Genomic DNA, 22,665 nt, shown 5'->3' with positions numbered 1-22,665 from the left:
AAGCGATTGCTCTTTGCAGAAAAGCAGCTTGGCTTGGGGGCGGGAGGAATCTGGCTATTACCGCTAGCTAGAACCAGCACTGCCCCCGCCCCCGCTCCGCTCTCCATTGATAGCGCTGCTGAGCTGGAGTTGGGGGGAAGCAAAGCTGGCTGTTTTACCAGAGAGCTTTCCTCTGCTCTCTCCCCCCCCCCCCCTTTCAGGAGCCCCTGGTGTTCGCTGAGCAGCCCTCTGTGAAGCTGTGTTGCCAGCTGTGTTGCAGTGTCTTCAAGGACCCCGTCATCACCACCTGTGGGGTAAGGAGTGGGGGGGGGGCGCTTGCGACTGCGTCTGGCTCCTGGATGGTTTGGGGAATGATTTGCCTGCGACGTCCAGCTTGGAAACACCTCCGGTTGAAGAGTGGGACCCCTGGCCCCATGCACACACACCCCCCCCCGCAAGAGTGCAGCTGCCCAAGCGTGAGTGGCAGATGGCTCCAGGTTCAGCCCCCCGCCCCCAGTGGCAGCAGTTCAGTTGTGCAGCAGATGCCAGAGGGACCTGGGCCTGAGAGCGAGGCTTGGCTCTGCCAGTGGGAGTGGAGGAGCTGTGGTCACTCCATTCAAGGGTCAGGATGTCCCCCAACGAGTCCCCACCAGGCGAAAGGTGCAGGTCTGGGCCTTTCCTCAGCTCTGCTGAAAGCAATTTTCGCTGCCCATAAAAACTTCCGCTGCTGTTTCAACCATCCCCTGCAGTGTTTTTGGTTTATTTCTCGGGGGGAGGGGGAATAGCTGTGGAAGGAGGCTGGCCGGATTTGCAAGCCCGGCTGCCGTCTCTGCGAAGAGAGTGTGCTCCGTGGCTGCGCAGGCCAGGAAAGGGAAGTGAGCGCTCATAACCTGAGGCTGCAATATTGCTTTGCCGGGCAGCTTGGGAGAAGGGAGCCCCACGGCTGGCCTCGTCCTCTCCTGCCACTTCGCTGAGAGGCAGTTGGGTGTCGTGGTCAAGTGTGCGGACTCTAATCTGGGACAACCTAGTTTGATTCCCCACTTCTCCACTTGCAGCTGCTGGAATGGCCTTGGGTCAGCCAGAGCTCTCTTATCTGGGAGAACCGGGTTGGATTCCCCACTCCTCCACTTGCAGCTGCTGGAATGGCCTTGGGTCAGCCAGAGCTCTCTTATCTGGGAGAACCGGGTTGGATTCCCACTCCTCCACTTGCAGCTGCTGGAATGGCCTTGGGTCAGCCAGAGCTCTCTTATCTGGGAGAACCGGGTTGGATTCCCCCTCCTCCACTTGCAGCTGCTGGAATGGCCTTGGTTCAGCCAGAGCTCTCTTATCTGGGAGAACCGGGTTTGATTCCCCGCTCCTCCACTTGCAGCTGCTGGAATGGCCTTGGGTCAGCCAGAGCTCTCTTATCTGGGAGAACCGGGTTTGATTCCCCCCTCCTCCACTTGCAGCTGCTGGAATGGCCTTGGGTCAGCCAGAGCTCTCTTATCTGGGAGAACCGGGTTGGATTCCCCACTCCTCCACTGCAGCTGCTGGAATGGCCTTGGTTCAGCCAGAGCTCTCCTATCTGGGAGAACCGGGTTTGATTCCCCCCTCCTCCACTTGCAGCTGCTGGAATGGCCTTGGGTCAGCCAGAGCTCTCTTATCTGGGAGAACCGGGTTGGATTCCCACTCCTCCACTTGCAGCTGCTGGAATGGCCTTGGGTCAGCCAGAGCTCTCTTATCTGGGAGAACCGGGTTGGATTCCCCCTCCTCCACTTGCAGCTGCTGGAATGGCCTTGGTTCAGCCAGAGCTCTCTTATCTGGGAGAACCGGGTTTGATTCCCCGCTCCTCCACTTGCAGCTGCTGGAATGGCCTTGGTTCAGCCAGAGCTCTCCTATCTGGGAGAACCGGGTTTGATTCCCCGCTCCTCCACTTGCAGCTGCTGGAATGGCCTTGGGTCAGCCAGAGCTCTCTTATCTGGGAGAACCGGGTTTGATTCCCCACTCCTCCACTGGCAGAGGTTGTCCTTGAAAGGGCAGCTGCTGTGAGAGCCCTCTCAGCCCCGCCCATCTCACAGGGTGTCTGTTGTGGGGGAAGGAGATATAGGAGATTGTGAGCCGCTCTGAGTCTCTGATTCAGAGTGAAGGGCAGCGTATAACTCTGCAGTCGTCGTCGTCTTCTTGCATGGGGTCTTGCATATCGGGCTCCATAAAGCACCGCGGTTACTCATTTAGATCTGCATTAGATTGCTGGGCAGGCAACAGGGATCCCGCCTGTCTGTGGGGGTCAATAGCCAGGTGAGGAGTTGGGGGGATGGGTGGCTGTGAGCCCAGATAGCGGAGAAGAGCCGGGGCAGAGAGGAAGCAAGCCAGGGAAGGCCCTGCTGGAAGAGCTCTCTGTCGCAGAATCCATTCTTACTGTCTCTGTGTTCTCTCGACAGCACACGTTCTGTAGGAGATGTGCCTTAACCTCTGGTAGGTACCCAAGCAAAGCCGAAACGAGTGTTCTGGGGGGGGGTACTCAGTCCCCCCCCCGCAGCGTGCTGCGCCAGGGCCCTGTGCTGCCCTGCATCCTGCAGCCGCTCTTGCCCACCCACGTTTGTGTCTCTCTTCAGAAAAGTGCCCGGTGGACAACGCCAAACTGACCGTGGTGGTGAACAACATCGCCGTGGCCGAACAGATCGGGGAGCTCTTCATCCATTGCAAGTACGGCTGCCGGCCTGTGGCCAGCGGGAAGCCTTCCGTCTTCGAAGTGGACGCCCGCGGCTGCCCCTTCACCATTAAGCTGAGCGCCAGGAAGTAAGCCCTCCCGTCCCCCGCTCTTGGTGTTTTCCTTGCGCCTCCGCAGCCCTTCTCCATCTCGCTTCTCTTGGCAGGCCTCCCCTGGTTGTTCTGTGTGCAGGGAGGGGCTTTCTTTCAGGCACTGCAGTGGAGAGCGCCCAAAGGGCTTCACGCCACTCAGTCGGCGTGTCTCGTTACGGGCAGGGGGCTGCCCACTTTTGTCGCACGATGAGGCGGGAGCGTCCCAACGAATCTACTGCAAAGCTGGCAGAAACAATTGGCTGAAAAATCTGACTGTGATCCAGTCTGTTTTTACGCTTCCGAGAGCAGCAGTTAGCCAGAGCTTGCAAGCAGAGAGCGGGGACGTCGATCTCCTCCCGGCTTGATATACTGTCCTGGAACATGGAGGTTCAGTGTATCGAAGACTCATTCTCCGCATCTGGTTGCTCTTTTATAAAAGCCGTGCAATCTCCTCTGCTGATGGGGTTTCTTTTCTCTGGAGCAAGGATCTTTCTGCCAGCAGAAGGGCTCTGCAGTCCGGAGAGTGGCCCCGTTTGCAGACCATGCAAGCCAGTTTGGTGTAGTGGTGAAGTGTGTGGACTCTTATCTGGGAGAACCAGGTTTCATTCCCCACTCCTCCCCTTGCAGCTGCTGGAATAGCCTTGGGTCAGCCATAGCTCTCTTATCTGGGAGAACTGGGCTTGATTCCCCACTCCTCCACTTCATCTGCTGGAATGGCCTTGGGTCAGCCGGAGCTCTCTTATCTGGGAGAACCAGGTTTGATTCCCCCCGCCTCCACTTGCAGCTGCTGGAATGGCCTTGGGTCAGCTAGAGCTCTCTTATCTGGGAGAACCGGGCTTGATTCCCCACTCCTCCACTTCATCTGCTGGAATGGCCTTGGGTCAGCCGGAGCTCTCTTATCTGGGAGAACCGGGTTTGATTCCCCACTCCTCTCCTTGCACCTGGTGGAATGGCCTTGGGTCAGCCAGAGCTCTCTTATCTGGGAGAACCGGGCTTGATTCCCCACTCCTCCACTTCATCTGCTGGAATGGCCTTGGGTCAGCCAGAGCTCTCTTATCTGGGAAAACCGGGTTTGATTCCCCACTCCTCAACTTACAGCTGCTGGAATGGCCTTGGGTTAGCCAGAGCTCTCACAGAGGTTCTCCTTGAAAGGGCAGCTTCTGTCAGAGCTCTCTCAGCCCCACCCACCTCCCGGGGTGTCTGTTGTGGGGGGAGAAGATATAGGAGATTGTAAGCTGCTCTGAGACTCTGATTCGGAGAGAAGGGTGGGATATAAATCTGTAATTCTTCTTCATTTTGGCATCCCTTTTTCGGAGAGCCAACGGGGTGTAATGGTTAAGAGCGGTGTACTGTACCTGGGTTTGATTCCCCACTCCTTCAGACGAGGGCCGGTTGGATGACCTTGGGTCAGTCATAGTTCTCTCAGCCCCACCTACCTCACTGCTGTGGGGAGAGGAAGGGAAGGTGATTGTAAGTTACTTTGAGACACCTTAAGGTAGAGAAAAGCAGCATATAAAACCCTACTGCTGCTCTTTTTCTTGAGTCCCATTTGGGCAGCCCAGAGGCCCTGTGGGGAGTGGGGGGGGGGAACATGTTCTCCGCTTGCCTTGGGCCTTCCATCTAGAAGAAGAAGAAGAAGTTGGCTTTATACCCCACCTTCACTGGGAGCCTCAGAGCAGCTTACAATCTCTTTCCTTCCCTCTCCCCGCAACAGACACCCTGTGAGGCAGGCGGGGCTGAGAGAGCTTTGAGAGGGAACCGCTCTTGAGGGAAGAGCTCTGAGAGAACTGGGACTGACCCAAGAGCATGCAGCAGGCTGCATGCAGACTAGGAGGAGAAGGAGTGGGAAATCAAACTCTGTTCTCCCAGATCGCAGACTCCAGATTAGAGTCCGCTGCTCTTAACCGCGACACCAAAACTGGTTCTCAGGGCAGGGTAAACTCCCTTTGTATTTAGCCCGAAATTACGCAGGACCTTGATGCATTCATGCCTTGGCTGCTCCGGTTCAGTTCTGATTCCCGACGTACTTATTTTGTGGTTCAGTTTCTAGAAGCTGCAGGGCAGAGTCAAAGGGAGGTGTTTTTAGACACGGGGCTTGTTTAAGTGTCTAAAAACAGGGGCTAAAAGGAAAGGATACTGTGAGAGGCAGCTGAACCCTGGGCTGTGCCTGTGGGGAGGGGGATGCTGCCAAGAGAAAGGACAGCCCGGAAATGCTTCCCTCTTCAAGCGGCTCCGTTATGAACCACCCCCACCCCCACCCAGGTGTGCGGGGCTTCGGTCCCCGCTCAGTCCCAAAAGAGATGCCCAGGCAATCTGGTTCCTGCTGCAGCAGACGGGAAAGCCCTCCGTCTTCAGTCCCTTCTCATGGGCCTGGTTTGCCAAGGGCCCCCTTCCGCTGACGCTCTCTGCCTTTCTCTCCTCCTCTCAGGGACCATGAAGGCAGCTGCGACTACCGGCCCGTGCGGTGCCCCAACAACCCCAGCTGTCCCCCCCTTCTCAAGATGAATCTGGAGGCGCACCTCAAGGAGTGCGAGCACATCAAGTGCCCCCACTCCAAATACGGGTAAGCGGGAGGGCAGAGCGGCTCTCCTCAGCTGGGCACGTGCAAAGAGGGCGCGAGATTGTCACGCTCTGCTCGGGGGCTCTGAAGGAGGCGCACAGGACCTCAGCAGCTGGAGCTTCTTAGGGGTGGCACCGTTTTCTTAAGAAGAGAAGAACATCAGAGAAGCCATGTTGGATCAGGCCAATGGCCCCTCCAGTCCAACACTCTGTGTCACATAAGAACATAAGAGAAGCCATGTTGGATCAGGCCAGTGGTCCCTCCAGTCCAACACTCTGTGTCACATAAGAACAGAAGAGAAGCCATGTTGGATCAGGCCAGTGGCCCATCCAGTCCAACACTCTGTCAGATAAGAACATAAGAGAAGCCATGTTGGATCAGGCCAGTGGCCCCTCCAGTCCAACACTCTGTGTCACATAAGAACAGAAGAGAAGCCATGTTGGATCAGGCCAATGGCCCATCCAGTCCAACACTCTGTGTCACATAAGAACATAAGAGAAGCCCTATTGGATCAGGTCACAGGCCCATCCAGTCCAACACTCTGTGTCATATAAGAACATAAGAGAAGCCCTGTTGGATCAGGCCAGTGGCCCATCCAGTCCAACACTCTGTGTCACAGAAGAACATAAGAGAAGCCCTGTTGGATCAGGCCAGTGGCCCATCCAGTCCAACACTCTGTGTCACATAAGAACATAAGAGAAGCCCTGTTGGATCAGGCCAATGGCCCCTCCAGTCCAACACTCTGTGTCACATAAGAACATAAGAGAAGCTATGTTGGATCAGGCCAATGGCCCCTCCAGTCCAACACTCTGTGTCACATAAGAACATAAGAGAAGCTATGTTGGATCAGGCCAATGGCCCCTCCAGTCCAACACTCTGTGTCACATAAGAACATAAGAGAAGCCATGTTAGATCAGGCCAATGGCCCATCCAGTCCAACACTCTGTGTCACATAAGAACATCAGAGAAGCCATGTTGGATCAGGCCAATGGCCCATCCAGTCCAACTCTATGTGTCACATAAGAGAAGCCATGTTAGATCAGGCCAATGGCTCATCCAGTCCAACACTCTGTGTCACATAAGAACATAAGAGAAGCTATGTTGGATCAGGCCAATGGCCCCTCCAGTCCAACACTCTGTGTCACATAAGAACATAATAGAAGCCATGTTGGGTCAGGCCAATGGTCCATCCAGTCCAACACTCTGTGTCACATAAGAACATAAGAGAAGACATGTTGGATCAGGCCAGTGGCCCCTCCAGTCCAACACTCTGTGTCACATGAGAACATAAGAGAAGCCATGTTGAATCAGGCCAGTGGCCCCTCCAGTCCAACACTCTGTGTCACACAGCGGCCAATATATGTGTATGTACACACACAAACATATATACACACTGTGGCTAATAGCCACTGATGGACCTCTGCTCCATATTTTTATCCAATCCCCTCTTAAAGCTGGCTATGCTTGCAGCCGCCGCCACCTCCTGTGGCAGTGAATTCCACATGTTAATCACCCTTTGGGTGAAGAAGGACTTCCTTTTATCCGTTCTAACCCGACTGCTCAGCAATTTCATTGAATGCCCACAAGTTCTTGTATTGAGAGAAAGGGAGAAAAGGACTTCTTTCTCTACTTTCTCCATCCCATGCATCATCTTCTAAACCTCTATCATGTCACCCCGCAGTCGACGTTTCTCCAAGCTAAAGAGCCCCAAGCGTTTTAACCTTTCTTCATAGGGAAAGTGTTCCAACCCTTTAATCATTCTAGTTGCCCTCTTCTGGACTTTTTCCAATGTTATATTCTTTTTGAGGTGCGGTGACCAGAATTGCACACAGTATTCCAAATGAGACCGCACCATCGATTTATACAGGGGCATTATGATACTGGCTGATTTGTTCTTCCAAGCAACTAAAAAGCTGGGGCTGAAATGCATCGCTCGAGAAGCCACACAAACATTCTCTCGATGCACTGAGAAAAATGGCTAAAAGGACAGGGTTGGGTCCAGACGAAAATTGCCCCTAATGTAAAACTCTTCTGTTAGTAGAACAGGGCATTCCTGCAGTCCGCTGAGCTCCCCAAAATGCTACTCCTGGGAAGCAGGACCTTCAGATGGTGTGAGAATAAAATTGGGGAAATTTTGCAGAGATTACATCTCTTCTACCAACAGCAGAAAATCTCGGGTGGATTCAGCCCCCGGGTCATTTAACTAAGGCGGGGGGGGGGGAGAGAAGCCCCTCTAGTACTGCATCTCTCTCTCTCTCTCTCTCTCTCTCTCTCTCTCTCTCTCTTTTCATAAGCAAAACGTTACAGTGAAAATGGTGAATCAGTTGCACAGCATTGCTATCCCTGAGTCAGACCAGAAATCTCTGTCCGGGGTACAGAATGCCAGTGGAGGAGGCTTTCCTTAAAATGATCAGTGCAAAAGAAAACTCCCACAACTGTGTTGCTTTGTTAATCAATGTGTTTAAAGTGGCAGGGAGGATTCAGGGTGCGGGATAAGAAGCAGAACTAGGAGCTCTGTAGAGAAACAGTGCTGAGCAGTGTTCCCTCTAAGCTGCGTTAGTGTGGGCTAGCTCACAGTTTTTTAGCCTCCGGCTCACGCATTTTTATCTTAGCTCACAAAAAAATGGCCCCAGAGCAAATCCATTTTGGTGTAGTGGTTAAGTGCGCAGACTCTTATCTGGGAGAACCGGGTTTGATTCCCCACTCCTCCGCTTGCAGCTGCTGGAATGGCCTTGGGTCAGCCAGAGCTCTCTTATCTGGGAGAACCGGGTTTGATTCCCCACTCCTCCACTTGCAGCTGCTGGAATGGCCTCGGGTCAGCCAGAGCTCTCTTCTCTGGGAGAACCGGGTTTGATTCCCCACTCCTCCACTTGCAGCTGCTGGAATGGCCTCGGGTCAGCCAGAGCTCTCTTCTCTGGGAGAACCGGGTTTGATTCCCCCCTCCTCCACTTGCAGCTGCTGGAATGGCCTTGGGTCAGCCAGAGCTCTCTTATCTGGGAGAACCGGGTTTGATTCCCCACTCCTCCTCTTGCAGCTGCTGGAATGGCCTCGGGTCAGCCATAGCTCTCTTCTCTGGGAGAACCGGGTTTGATTCCCCCCTCCTCCACTTGCAGCTGCTGGAATGACCTTGGGTCAGCCAGAGCTCTCTTATCTGGGAGAACCGGGTTTGATTCCCCCCTCCTCCACTTGCAGCTGCTGGAATGACCTTGGGTCAGCCAGAGCTCTCTTATCTGGGAGAACCGGGTTTGATTCCCCACTCCTCCTCTTGCAGCTGCTGGAATGGCCTCGGGTCAGCCAGAGCTCTCTTATTTTTTATTTATTTAGGATTTCTATCCCGCCCTTCCCCGCAAGTGGATCAGGGCGGCTTCCAACAATTACTCGAACATAAAAATTGAACAATATTTAAATATGTAAACAGTTAAACATTTAAAACAGATAAAGCCTTGAAAACTCATAAACTTATCTGGGAGAACCGGGTTTGATTCCCCACTCCTCCACTTGCAGCTGCTGGAATGGCCTTGGGTCAGCCAGGGCTCTCTTATCTGGGAAAACTGGGTGTGATTCCCCACTCCTCCACTTGCAGCTGCTGGAATGGCCTCAGGTCAGCCAGAGCTCTCTTATCTGGGAGAACCGGGTTTGATTCCCCCCTCTTCTTGCAGCTGCTGGAATGGCTTTGGGTCAGCCATAGCTCTTGCAGGAGTTGTCCTTGAAAGGGCAGCTTCTGTGAGAGCTCTCTCAGCCCCACCCACCTCACAGGGTGTCTGTTGTGTGGGGATGAGATATAGGAGATCGTAAGCCGCTCTGAATCTCTTGATTTAGAGAAAAGGGCGGGGTATAAATCTGCAGTCTTCTTTTTCTAATCTAGGCAGTAACTCACAACTTGAATGCCAGTCGCTCACAAGATAGAATGCTTGCTCACAAGATTCCACAGCTTAGAGGGAGCATTGGTGCTGCTGCGCTGCTCTCTCGGAGTCCAGGCCCGGCTTCCTAAGCTGTCGTGGTCGGTCCAGGCTTGGTTGAGAAAAGATTTTTTGCAGACGGTCAAATGCACGTGCAGCGGAAGGAGATGGGTGTCTGAGGTTAGTCCGAGCCTGGCCTCCTCCTCCATCCTCCCGCTTCCCTCCTGCCGTCCCTCCAGGTGCCTGTTCATAGGGAACCAGGACACGTACGAGACCCACCTGGAGATGTGCAAGTTCGAGGGCCTGAAGGAGTTCCTGCAGCAGACGGACGACCGCTTCCACGAGATGCAGGTGGCCCTGGCTCAGAAGGACCAGGAGATCGCCTTCCTGCGCTCCATGCTGGGCAAGCTCTCCGAGAAGATCGACCAGCTCGAGAAGAACTTGGAGATGAAGTTCGGTGAGTCCCTGGCAAGAGAGAGGGGAGGGGGCGGCTCCTCCGCCATTGTAATGTGGGGCGCAAAGACCTGGGGAGGCAGAGCCAATCCGGTGTTGCAGATGTGAGGACCGGGGGCGGTTTTCAGAGAAAGGAGCTGATCCAAGACCGCACGCATGCACGGTTGGTACGGCCAAGAGGAGCAGCGCTGCCCCAACACTGCCTTGCAGGGCTGCCTGGTGTCCCTCGCGCAAAGCAGAGGGGTGGGTCAGTGAGATCCTCGTTGGAACTGTCTGTGATGGCAGGCAAGCAGCCAAATCTAGTGGTTGTGACCAGGACTTTTCGTTGCAGCGGGAACTCCTTTGCCTGTTAGGCCACACACCCCTGATGTAGCCAGTCTTCCTGGAGCTTACAGCAGGCCCTGTAAGAAGAGCCCTGGAAGCTCTTGGAGGATTGGCTACAACAGGGGTGTGTGGCCTAATATGCAAAGGAGTTCCTGCTGTAAAAAAAAGCTCTGGATTGTGAGGATAGAATACAAGAAGAAGAAGATATTGGATTTATATCCCGCCCTCCGCTCTGAAGAGTCTCAGAGCGGCTCACAATCTCCTTTCCCTTCCTCCACCACAACAGACACCCTGTGAGGTAGATGAAGATATTGAATTTATATCCCGCCCTCCACTCCAAAGAGCCTCAGAGCGGCTCACATTCTCCTTTCCCTTCCTCCCCCACAACAGACACCCTGTGAGGTGGGTGGGGCTGGAGAGGGCTCTCACAGCAGCTGCCCTTTCAAGGATGACCTCTGCCAGAGCAATGGCTGACCCAAGGCCATGCTAGCAAGTGCAAGTGGAGGAGTGGGGACTCAAACCCGGTTCTTCCAGATAAGAGTCCGCACACTTAACCACTACACCAAACTGGCTCTCAGGAGACAGACACCCTGTGAGGTGGGTGGGGCTGGAGAGAGCTCTAACAGAAGCTGCCCTTTCAAGGACAACCTCTGCCAGAGCTATGGCTGACCCAAGGCCATGCTAGCAGGTGCAAGTGGAGGAGTGCGGAATCAAACCCCGTTTTCCAGATAAGAGTCCACACACTTAACCACTACACCAAACTGGCTCTCAGGAGACAGACACCCTGTGAGGTGGGTGGGGCTGAGAGAGCTCTAACAGAAGCTGCCCTTTCAAGGACAACCTCTGCCAGAGCTATGGCTGACCCAAGGCCATGCTAGCAGGTGCAAGTGGAGGAATGTGGAATCAAACCCAGTTTTCCAGATAAGAGTCCACACACTTAACCACTACACCAAACTGGCTCTCAGGAGACAGACACCCTGTGAAGTGGATGGGGCTGAAAGAGCTCTAACAGAAGCTGCCCTTTCAAGGACAACCTCTGCCAGAGCTCTGGCTGACCCCAGGCCATTCCAGCAGGTGCAAGTGGAGGAGTGGGGAATCAAATCTGGTTCTTCCAGATAAGAGGCCGCACACTTCACCACTACACCAAACTGGCTCTCCACACCAAACAGAACTGGGCGGTGTACCTGTCTGGCCCATATCTACAAGGAGAAAAGACCCAGCATCTGCTATCCTGAGAGTTTTGGAAGAGCAGCAGCATAGAATGTGGCTGGCAGATGAAATGTGCCCGGGGAAATCTGACTGGATGTGCTGAGGCTGAGAGCCCACAGAGCTGTCTCAGGAAGCTGTCCGTCCCAGGGGAGAGCTGGTGCTAGACTCAAAGCTGCCTCTGTGGCATTTATGGTGATAGACTGGCTGTGGTGGAGCGTGTACCCGTCTGGCCCGTACCTACTAAGGCAGATCTGCCTCCTGGAACTGCTGTGTGTCAAAGAAATCACAGTCCTCCTTTTCTTCCTTCTTGCCGTGCAGATGTGCTGGATGAGAACCAGAGCAAGCTCAGCGAGGACATGATGGAGTTCCGGCGCGATGCCTCCATGCTGAACGTGAGTGCCGGAGTTCCCGCAGCCGCGAGGCTGGCACCTTGATTCTACCCGTGTTGCAGGGGCTCAGCCGCCTTCCTCCAGCTCTCCGCTCTGGGGCCATATTTTCTGCTTGAGACTCCTTCCCTTCTGGGTCGTGTTGAGGGACGGGGGGCCTTGGCCCACCAGGGAAAGTTCTCACCTTCATCCTCGTGGGGAGATGGCGGCGGGACTAACCTGCTCTGTGATGTGTCTTTGCAGGATGAGTTGTCCCACATCAACGCCCGGCTGAACATGGGGATCCTGGGCTGTGAGTATCCCGCTGCTTCTCCCCCCCCCTCCCCCAGCCAGAGCCAGCTGTCTTTGCAGGGCGGTGGTTGCTAAATCATGGGCCGTTTTGTAATTTGCCTTCTGTTTTAACGTGCTGAATTCCGGCCCACTGGCTCAGAATGGCGTTATTGGTCCAGAGGGTTGGGCGGGCTGTTTGCAGCCCTGTAAGGATAAGGTCTGAAGCCAAAGAGGTCGAACGAGATGGTTTCATTGGGCTGGTAAAGTCAGAAATGACTTGATGCACGCTTGGCAGTTTCACGTGGCTCCTTTATCATTTGTACCGGCAAGAGCAGAACCTCTAGCTGCAAACAGATATGCTCTGTGTGCTGTAGTGCAAATGCAGATGTTGGCACTCTATTTGTAATCAAATCCAAGAGCATCTACTTATTTGGGAGGTGGCTGTTGTGTCATCAAAGTGTTGTGCGTGCTCTTAGAGCCGCAAGGATCGCTGCCTGGAAAGCAGCTCGGCGCAGAGTTTAGGAGTGACTTCTAGTTGGCTGCCCTTGGCTGCCCTGATCCATAGTTTTGGGACCTCATGGATGGATTACTGTCAAGCGTTGAACAGCGGGCTGTCCTTGAAGACATCCCTGAAAACTGCAGGAGGCCCAGAATCATGGCAGCCGGATGATTGTCAGGAGGCAATCAGGGGGAAGGTGCAATGGCTGCCAGGTTCTCTCAGAGCCTTGGCTTTTAGCAGGATATGAATTGCGACTCTTTGGGGGAGCAGGGGGCCCCTGGGGTTTCACTCTGTCAATTTTGACGCATACCAGGTTAATTGTGGACTGTAAGGCATCTTGGTTTTAACAATTTATTAATAACATATGGTTACAATATTTAATTGTCTCTTTTCTATACTAACCCATATGATATTTCAAACCCCCCCCTCCCTCTAATATTTGACTTCCCCGAAGTTATAAATTTAAATTCAATTATAAAGGTACCGCTAACCAATCAAAGTTCAATACTTTTCTTTTCTCATTAATACTAAAAAATTGTCCAATGTCTTTTTACATTCCACTCTTTCTCCATATATCCTTTAAATTTTTTCCATTCCTTTTTGAATATATCTAAATCATAGTCTCTTAAAGTTTTAGTTAATTTGTCCATCTCACTCCACGATAGAACTTTCACAATCCAATCCCATTTCTCTGGTATTTTTCCCTGTTTCCACAGCTGCGCATACAATGTCCTAGCAGCTGAGAGCAAGTACCAAATTAAAGTCCTGTCTTCCTTTGGAAATTTTTCTAATTGCAATCCAAGCAAAAAAGTCTCTGCAGTTTTCTTAAAATCATAACCCAAAATTTTGGAGATTTCTTGTTGTATCATCTTCCAAAACTCTGTAAGGCATCTTTAGGCGTAAGGAAGGGCACGATACAGTTATTTTAAATCAGTGCTACCCAGTGGCGACAACAGACGGGTTGAGCATGAGGGACGCTGGCTCACTGAGCCTCTTTTCGTTTGGTTTTGGTTTGGCTTTAATTTTAGCTTCCTTCCTGGCAAAAGAACATTGCGACACTCCCAACAACTGCATAAATTGCAATCCCACCTCAGTTGGTCTCTTGAAATCTCTCCTCAGTTGGTCCCCTTGAGCTGCACACGAGTTTCAAACTTACCGTAATTGTTGCTTTATCCCGACCAAGGATGCGAGAGTTATGAAATACTTCGGGGATAGCCAGGTCGGTAGCCCAGGGGAGAAGTCAGGGTGCATTTTGGGAAACGTAGTCTTGGGGTCCTGGAGGCCAAATTTAAGTTGCAAACAGGATGGGTGGGTCTTGGTCCTCCAGAGTAGCTCTCTGGGATGGGTTGTCTCTGTGGTTCATAGGGCCAGCAGAACAAGTAGAGCCATATAGTGTCGGGAAAGGGAGGGTTTGGACCCTAGCTGAAGCATCTTGGAACAAGCACCGTCTCTGCCTTTGCATAAACAGCAGCAGAAGGAGTCTGCCAGTGCTTACAGTCCAAGGCCGCATCACAGCTGGTCGCCCATGTTCTGTGCAAAGGCTGATGGGAGCTGGGGAGCGGCCAGCTGAGAGCATCTGGCTCTCTAGGACTAGCAGGGTCAGGGTGTCGGGTGCTTCCAGTGGGAACAGGATTGCCTTTAGACGACAAGAGAGTTAAACAAAAGGCAGCCGTTGAACAGAGACTGAACAGCCACAGAGGGTCACGGTGTTGTAGGAAGGACGACACACCGCACAGAAAGCATGTTTGGAAAGAGATGCATCGTCGAGGGGTTTCTGGGTTGATGCCTGCTGCCTCTGAGCCTTTGGGGGTGGGGCATGACCTTGGAAGTCCCAGAGCAGGGCTGGCCAAACTTGCTTAATGTAAGAGCCACATAGAATAAACATCAGATGTTTGAGAGCCACAAGACAGGAACATTTGGTATTCGAGAGCTGCAAGACAGAAGAAGGAGGGAGAGAGAGGTGAAAAGAGAGCAACTTTAAATGCATTCTCCAAGCTGCCGGTAGGCTTGGAGAAGTGATTTAAGGAGACCAAGCTGGCTGATGAGGCAGCGAGGGCTTCAAGAGCCGCACAATGTGCGTGAAAGAGCCACATGTGGCTCCCAAGCTGCAGAGAGCCCGTTTGGTGTAGTGGTTAAGTGTGCGGACTCTTATCTGGGAGAACCGGGTTTGATTCCCCACTCCTCCACTTGCACCTGCTGGAATGGCCCTGGGTCAGCCATAGCTCTCTTATCTGGGAGAACTGGGTTTGATTCCCCACTCCTCCACTTGCACCTGCTGGAATGGCCCTGGGTCAGCCATAGCTCTCTTATCTGGGAGAACTGGGTTTGATTCCCCACTCCTCCACTTGCACCTGCTGGAATGGCCCTGGGTCAGCCATAGCTCTGGCAGAGGTTGTCCTTGAAAGGGCAGCTGCTGTGAGAGCCCTCTCCAGCCCCACCCACCTCACAGGGTGTCTGTTGTGGGGGAGGAAGGTAAAGGAGATTGTGAGCCGCTCTGAGACTCTTCGGAGTGGAGGGCGGGATATAAATCCAATATCTTCTTCTTCTTCATCTTCAGTTGGGCCACCCCTGTCCCAGAGTGACATCTTGCTTGCAACGGAGTGGGAAGGGGGGGTTGATAGTAATGGAGGACATAGAAGTAGCGGGCCGCATGAAACTTGGCGAGATGTGGTGACCATTGCATGTAAATTTCATAGAGAGGGCAGGAAAGGACGGTCTATAACGGAGCGCAGAGGATCATAAATCTGAAAACTTAACAGGAGCGGAGTCCTCCACTCTATGCAGTTAGTGGAAATACAGGGCTGATGCTGGGCAGCTGCACGGGAGCTGGTGCGAGGCGGACGTTGGGTGGAACCTGTTGGGAGCTGTAGCCAGCGCACTGTCTGACACAGTGCCTTCATACGTGGGGCCAGGCCAGCATCCCCCATGGGCATCAACAGAGAAGGTATTCAGAATATTCAGGGGCCCATTCCCAGAAGATGTCAGGAGACCCCAGCAGGTTCTTGCAGCTCGAAGGGAGATCGTGACCAGGAAACTTCATTGGTCTCTGAAGCACTACGGGACTCAAACTGAGCTCTTCCGTGGCAGACGCCCCCCCAACCACCCTCTGAAGCTGTAGGTCATCGAGAATGGAAGCTGATATTCTGCGTCTGGCAGGAATAGAAGGGAGAAGGGAGAGGCTAGCTTGATTCATGAGCGGAGAGCAGGGGAATTAGCTAGGGTTGCCAATCCCCAGTTGGGGGCAGGGGATCCCCCGGTTTGGAGACAAAAGCGGTGAGGAGAGGGAACTGTTTGCTGGACTCTCCATTAGTCCCGATGGAGACCAATTGCCATGAGGTGTAATGGAGAATTGATCTGTGGGGGGGGGGCTGTTTTTTGAAGGACAGGCACCACATTTGCAGCATAGCATCCAGTGCCTCTCCCCAAAATACCCTCTGAGTTTCAAAAAGATCAGACCAGGGGGTCCAATCCTGTGAGCCCCAAAAGAAGGAGGCCCTACCCGTCATTCTTTCCAAAGGAAGGCAGGCATTTTAAAGGTGTGCAGCCCCTTTAAATGTGATGGCCGCAACTCCCTTTGGAGTTCAAGTCTGCTTGTCACAACCTTGCTTTTGGCTCCACCCCCAAAGTCCCCAGGTATTTCTTGAGCTGGACTTGGCAACCCCAAGCTAGCACGAGAGAGCTTCCTTTTGAGAAACCATTCGCCTTTTTCTGGAGCAGCACTTCTGTCTGCTGCGCTGAGAGGGGCAAGGACACCAAAGCCTTTCAGGGGCCCGATCCGGCGTTCTGTGAAAGGAGCGTTGCCGGCTCCGCCGCTGCTCTCCCGCCGACGTGCCTTTTCCCTCTTCCTCTTTGCAGCCTACGACCCCCAGCAGATCTTCAAATGCAAGGGGACCTTTGTCGGGCACCAGGGCCCCGTCTGGTGCCTCTGCGTCTACTCCATCGGAGACCTGCTCTTCAGTGGCTCTTCTGACAAAACCATTAAGGTGAGCGTCAGGCGCTTCCAAGCTGCTCCACCTCGGCTGGGAGGGCGGGGTAGAAATCGAATGAAACATTAACAAACAAACTGGCGGCTCAGCATTTGCAGAACTTGGGCCGGGGTTCCCCCCCCCCCCCAAAAAAAAAGTGTCAGCAGTGGAGCAGGAGCAGTTTGGCAGGAGGTTGGGCAGCTTATGGTCTTGTACCAACTACATGCCGCATTCCCTGTTTCCTTGGTTCTCAGAGGTCACGCCAGGTTCCACTCTTGGAATTCTTCTGCCTTCTCAGTTCTGTTCCCTCAAGCGCGTCTCTCCCTCCTCTTGGTCTGCTTGCCGTGGCCCCCTACCCGAGCCTGCCCCTTTTTCTTCACTCCAGTTTCCACCCGCCTCCCCCCCACCAATCCGACTGCTGTGCTCCTTCAGGACGAGCCATCCCCCCAAGGGTCAGCGTGCCCCCAAAGCCAGTTCCAGCGATGACTCATTGGCTGGCACAATCGTTGCTCCGCGTTCCTGCAAGTGGCACAAATGGCACTTTTTAAAGGAAATGTCGTTCTGCCCCGCCAGGAGCCAATCCCAAAGGAGGCCAGGACTGCTGGCTGCTGGGGCAGGGGGTTGTGGCAAGCCCTGGCTGGCAGTGAAGGGGCCCTGAGGACCCCAAGCAAGGGCTGAAGAATCCCACAGTGTTCGAGGGGCGGTCTCTCCAGTGCTGCTTGACTGCAAACTCCCCTGGTCTTCGCTTGTCTGGGAGAACCGGGTTGGATTCCCCACTCCTCCACTTGCAGCTGCTGGAATGGCCTTGGGTCAGCCAGAGCTCTCTTATCTGGGAGAACCAGGTTGGATTCCCCACTCCTCCACTTGCAGCTGCTGGAATGGCCTTGGGTCAGCCAGAGCTCTCTTATCTGGGGGAACCGGGTTTGATTCCCCCCGCCCCCACTTGCAGTTGCTGGAATGGCCGTGGGTCAGCCAGAGCTCTCTTACCTGGGAGAACCGGGTTTGATTCCCCACTCCTCCACTTGCAGCTGCTGGAATGGCCTTGGGTCAGCCAGAGCTCTCTTATCTGGGAGAACCGAATTGGATTCCCCACTCCTCCGCTTGCAGCTGCTGGAATAGCCTTGGGTCAGCCAGAGCTCTCTTATCTGGGAGAACCGGGTTGGATTCCCCACTCCTCCGCTTGCACCTGCTGGAATGGCCTTGGGTCAGCCAGAGGTCTCTTATCTGGGAGAACCGGGATTGATTCCCCACTCCTCCACTTGCAGCTGCTGGAATGGCCTTGGGTCAGCCAAAGCTCTCTTATCTGGCAGAACCGGGTTTGATTCCCCACTCCTCCACTTGCAGCTGCTGGAATGGCCTTGGGTCGGCCAGAGCTCTCTTATCTGGCAGAACCGGGTTTGATTCCCCACTCCTCCACTTGCACCTGCTGGAATGGCCTTGGGTGAGCCAGAGCTCTCTTATCTGGGAGAACCGGGATTGATTCCCCACTCCTCCACTTGCAGCTGCTGGAATGGCCTTGGGTCAGCCTTAGCTCTCTTATCTGGGAGAACCGGGTTTGATTCCCCACTCCTCCACTTGCAGCTGCTGGAATGGCCTTGGGTCAGCCAGAGCTCTGGCAGGAGTTGTCCTTGAAAGGGCAGCTGCTGTGAGAGCCCCCTCAGCCTCAGCCACCTCACAGAGTGTCTGTTGTGGGGGGAGAAGATATAGAAGATTGTAAGCCACTCTGAGTCTCGAATTCAGAGAGAAGGGCGGGGTATAAATCTGCAGTCTTCTTCTTCCCCACTCCTCCACTTGCAGCTGCTGGAATGGCCTTCAGTCAGCCATAGCTCTGGCAGGAGTTGCCCTTGAAAGGGCAGCTGCTGTGAGAGATGTCCTTGAAAGGGCAGCTGCTGTGACCAATCTGAGATTCAGATTATAGGACAGGATATAAATCCAATATCATCATTATCATCTTCTTCTTCTTGGTTGGAGGCTCTCGCCTGGCCAGTAGACTCTGGGCAGCTGACAGCAGCCTTCGTTTCATCATATTTTTTTTCTATTTAAAAGCATCTCCTCCAAACGAGAGACGGTTCAGATGAGTTTGAAGGAGCCCCGTCATTAGAGAGCCAGTTTGGTGTAGTGGTTAAGTGTGCGGACTCTTATCTGGGAGAATCGGGTTTGATTCCCCACTCCTCCACTTGCAGCTGCTGGAATGGCCTTGGGTCAGCCATAGCTCTGGGAGAGGTTGTCCTTGAAAGGGCAGCTGCTGGGAGAGCCCTCTCCAGCCCCACCCACCTCACAGGGTGTCTGTTGTGGGGGAGGAAGGGAAAGGAGATTGTGAGCCGCTCTGAGACTCTTCGGAGTGGAGGGCGGGATATAAATCCAATATCTTCATCTCACAGGGTGTCTGTTGTGGGGCTGGAATGTACCAATCCCTGCTCTGGAAGGGCTTGGGAAACTTGTGGATAGACTTGCAGGCTGAGTCCCCGGTGCACAAGCAGAAAGGGAGTGGGTGGGGGGAAACTGTGGTACAGCTATGCATTGGGCCAGCTTCTCTTTTCCCAGGAACACAAACACACCAGACTGGCCCTGCACTTGTTCTTAGGCCTATTCTGTCACCTCTACCCAGAAGTCATAGCGAGAATCGCAGGGGCTCGCAGTTCTGGATCTCGGAGGACACCTGCCTGTTCGTTTCCTGTCCCCTGCGTTGTTGTTTTTTTTCCTGCCTGCCCAAAAGACGGGAAAGCAGGTGCCCGGGGGCTCTTCCCGTCTTTCAGCCCGACTGTTTCCTGCAAAGGACACCTTGAGGGGCTTCCTGTCCCGCCTCCCAGCCGTTCTGGACCACCACCTCCTGACCCTTCTGTTTCCTGTTAGGTGTGGGACACCTGTACCACGTACAAGTGCCAAAAGACCTTGGAAGGCCACGACGGAATTGTGCTGGCACTCTGCATCCAGGGGTGAGTCAGAAGCCCGGCCCCACTCCCTGCTCCTGGGGCACGGCGGGGTGGGAAACTGCTTGCTTACTTGATCCAACGGAGAAAAAACATTGTGAGTCAATAAAACATATATATTTAAATGACTGACAACACCCTTTTGAATATTTGCTACAAGGAATCTACAGACCTTACTGTACCATTTTGGGACTTGTCCACCCTTTGTGGAAAGTGTCTGCATTGTATTGAAACATTACTACATAAATGTGCTGTCTATACAGATTGTTGTCTAATTGGTTTCAGTTGTTTGAATATATAAGTTCTGTTGACGGTGTTTTTTCTCAATTGTACTTTGCTGTTCACTGTGGTCCCTTCCTGCCAAGATGCCTTGCCATTTTACTGTTCTGTTCTAAAACACCTGCTATGCTTGCTGGGAAAAGGAAAGTATTATGATCCTCTAACACTGTCTGCCCGTCATATGAAGCTGCCTTTTACTGAATCAGACCCTCCTTGGTCCATCAAAGTCAGTCTTGTCTCCTCAGACTGGCAGCGGCTCTTTCTCCAGGGTCTCAAGCCGAGGTTTTTCATGCCTACTTGCCTGGACCCTTTTGAGTTGGAGATGCTGGGGATTGAACCTGGGACCTCCTGCTTACCAAGCAGATGCTCTACCACTGAGCCACTGTCCCATTCATGGCTCTCCAGGGTCTCAAGCTGAGGTTTTTCACGCCTACTTGCGTGGACCCTTTTGGGTTGGAGATGCCGGGGATGGAACCTGGGACATTCTGCTTACCAAGCAGATGCTCTACCACTGAGCCACTGTCCCATTCATGGCTCTCCAGGGTCTCAAGCTGAGGTTTTTCACGCCTACTTGCGTGGACCCTTTTGGGTTGGAGATGCCGGGGATGGAACCTGGGACATTCTGCTTACCAAGCAGATGCTCTACCACTGAGCCACTGTCCCATTCATGGCTCTCCAGGGTCTCAAGCTGAGGTTTTTCACGCCTACTTGCGTGGACCCTTTTGGGTTGGAGATGCTGGGGATTGAACCTGGGACATTCTGCTTACCAAGCAGATGCTCTACCACTGAGCCACTGTCCCTCCCCATATGAACATATGAAGCTGTCTTATACTGTATCAGACCCTTGGTTCATCAAAGTCAGTCTACCGCTGAGCCATCATCCCTCCCCATCATCAAGGTCATCATTATCTGTTAGAGTGTTTTGCTAATGACTATTGTAGTGTGAGAATGTCTGCATTGTAGCAATTTAGTATTTTTTAACTTTTCTTGCACCAGAAAGTTAGGCGTGCGTGTGTGTAACAGCTAACTGCTTCTATATATATTCACCCACCTGCAAACTGCCTTAATTTCGCGACTATGTCAGGTTTATGACTGTCTTCAATAATAACAGCTCTCCATTTCATCAGGATCTGTGTTTATTGTGAGATAGGATAGTACCATTGGCCTTGCCAGCGGAGAGTTATTATTGAATATACTCCTAGACCGGACACTTCCCCGTACCATTTGCTCAGCTGGTCCAACAACGTCCTGAAGCGTGCCCTGGTAGCTGCTGCTGCCATTTTAAGGCCAGTAAATTGAGCTGCCCTGTCACTGCGCTGACCGTTCTGCATGTAGACGAGCTGACTTCTGTACCAAGGAAGGAACTTGTGGGAAGGACGGTGGCTCAGCGGTAGAGCATCTGCTTGGGAAGCAGAAGGTCTCAGGTTCAATCCCCGGCATCTCCAAAAAAGGGTCCAGGCAAATAGGTGTGAAAAACCTCAGCTTGAGACCCTGGAGAGCCGCTGCCAGTCTGAGTAGACAATTCTGACTTTGATGGACCGAGGGTCTGATTCAGTAGAAGGCAGCTTCACAGGTTCAGATATGTTGAGGAGGGATGGTGGCTCAGTGGTAGAGCATCTGCTTAGTAAGCAGAAGGTCCCAGGTTCAATCCCCGGCATCTCCAACTAAAAAGGGTCCAGGGCAAATAGGCGTGAAAAACCTCAGCTTGAGACCCTGGAGAGCCATGAATGGGGCTGTGGCTCAGTGGTAGAGCATCTGCTTGGTAAGCTGAAGGTCCCAGGTTCAATCCCCAGCATCTCCAACTCAAAAGGGTCCAGGCAAGCAGGTGTGAAAAACCCCAGCTTGAGATCCTGGAGAGCCGCTGCCAGTCTGAGTAGACAATACTGACTTTGATGGACCGAGGGTCTGATTCAGTAGAAGGCAGCTTCATATGATAAATTTGTTTCTCTTTAGGGGAGGGAGGGTGGCTCAGTGGTAGAGCATCTGCTTGGTAAGCAGAAGGTCCCAGATTCAATCCCCGGCATCTCCAACTAAAAAGGGTCCAGGCAAGTAGGTGTGAAAAACCTCAGCTTGAGACCCTGGAGAGCCGCTGCCAGTCTGAGAAGACAAGACTGACTTTGATGGACCAAAGGTCTGATTCAGTGTAAGGCAGCTTCATATGTACTGCACGGCATGCATAGTTACCAAGCACATGTGCTTGAGTTCTCGTTGTGCGTAATTCTGTCTCGGTCACAGTGGGGCCAGGGAACGCGCGCGCGCGCACACACACACACACACATACACACCCCACAGGACCCACCTGTGGCCTTATCCTGCCACCCCTCTGGCCTCTGAAACTTGAGCAGGCAACTCAACCCACTTGCTGCCATGAGGTCTGGAAACTTTGTTTTAAAGCTCCAGTTTTCAGGAACGGGACTTGCTCTGGGTCTCCCTGCCCTCCCGCAGAACTGCAGCGTGTCCATCATCCCCTGGGCCGAGCAGTCTTCACCAGTCCCCTTGTTACTCTCTTCTGTGTGGGAGGCAACTCGGCTGCCTGCTCTGGTCTTCCCGGCTGCTGGGCTGAAGGCCTTTCCTTGCTCTCTCCCCAGGAACAAGCTGTACAGCGGCTCTGCAGACTGCACCATCATCGTAAGTGGGCTGGTGGCTGCTCGGCAGTTGGTGTAAATGCCTCCCTCCCTCCCTCCCTCCGTGCTGTGAAGAGGCTGCTCAGGAATTTCAGCAGAGTGTTCTCTCCCCCCCCTCCCCTTGCAGGTCTGGGACATTCAGAACTTGCAGAAGGTGAACACCATCCGTGCCCACGACAACCCCGTGTGCACCCTGGTCTCCTCGCACAACATGCTGTTCAGCGGCTCCCTGAAAGCCATCAAGGTGAGCGGGGAGCTGAGCCCGTTGGGGGGCTTCTGCCTTTCCACCTGCCGAACGTGGCCCTCAGTCCCTCCTGGCTTTCCCAGCCAGTTCTCCCAGTATGGCTGCCAGGTTTTCCGCTTTCTCCCTCTGACCACCACCAACAGTTTTTGCTCCTGTCAGTTCCTGCCACTGTTTCCCCCTGGATGAAAGAAATCATTACAGACTGTTTTCGGCATGATTTTGGTTTATGAGTCATAAGCAGACTCTTAACCTTTAAAAAGTGC

At 53.3% G+C, this 22,665-nt stretch overlaps 1 protein-coding gene and 1 non-coding gene across 2 annotated transcripts in view; both read left to right on the top strand.

The window, feature by feature from the left end:
* TRAF7 (TNF receptor associated factor 7) overlaps positions 1–22,665 on the top strand; it is a 47,540-nt gene that overhangs the window by 15,372 nt on the left and 9,503 nt on the right. Inside the window, exons 6-16 of the mRNA XM_060260753.1 lie at positions 201–293; positions 2,400–2,433; positions 2,574–2,757; positions 5,189–5,323; positions 9,459–9,676; positions 11,524–11,597; positions 11,835–11,883; positions 16,216–16,343; positions 19,179–19,261; positions 22,123–22,162; positions 22,286–22,402. Of these exons, the coding sequence (XP_060116736.1) occupies positions 201–293; positions 2,400–2,433; positions 2,574–2,757; positions 5,189–5,323; positions 9,459–9,676; positions 11,524–11,597; positions 11,835–11,883; positions 16,216–16,343; positions 19,179–19,261; positions 22,123–22,162; positions 22,286–22,402 (1,155 nt within the window). The remainder of the gene's footprint in view (positions 1–200; positions 294–2,399; positions 2,434–2,573; positions 2,758–5,188; positions 5,324–9,458; positions 9,677–11,523; positions 11,598–11,834; positions 11,884–16,215; positions 16,344–19,178; positions 19,262–22,122; positions 22,163–22,285; positions 22,403–22,665) is intronic.
* On the top strand, positions 21,123–21,197 carry TRNAT-AGU (transfer RNA threonine (anticodon AGU)). Its single transcript has one exon. It is a non-coding gene; the product is annotated as a tRNA-Thr (tRNA).

Source organism: Heteronotia binoei, chromosome 20 (genome assembly GCF_032191835.1).
Source record: "Heteronotia binoei isolate CCM8104 ecotype False Entrance Well chromosome 20, APGP_CSIRO_Hbin_v1, whole genome shotgun sequence".
Taxonomy (NCBI): domain Eukaryota; kingdom Metazoa; phylum Chordata; class Lepidosauria; order Squamata; family Gekkonidae; genus Heteronotia; species Heteronotia binoei.
This window is presented reverse-complemented; position numbering and strand designations above follow the sequence as displayed.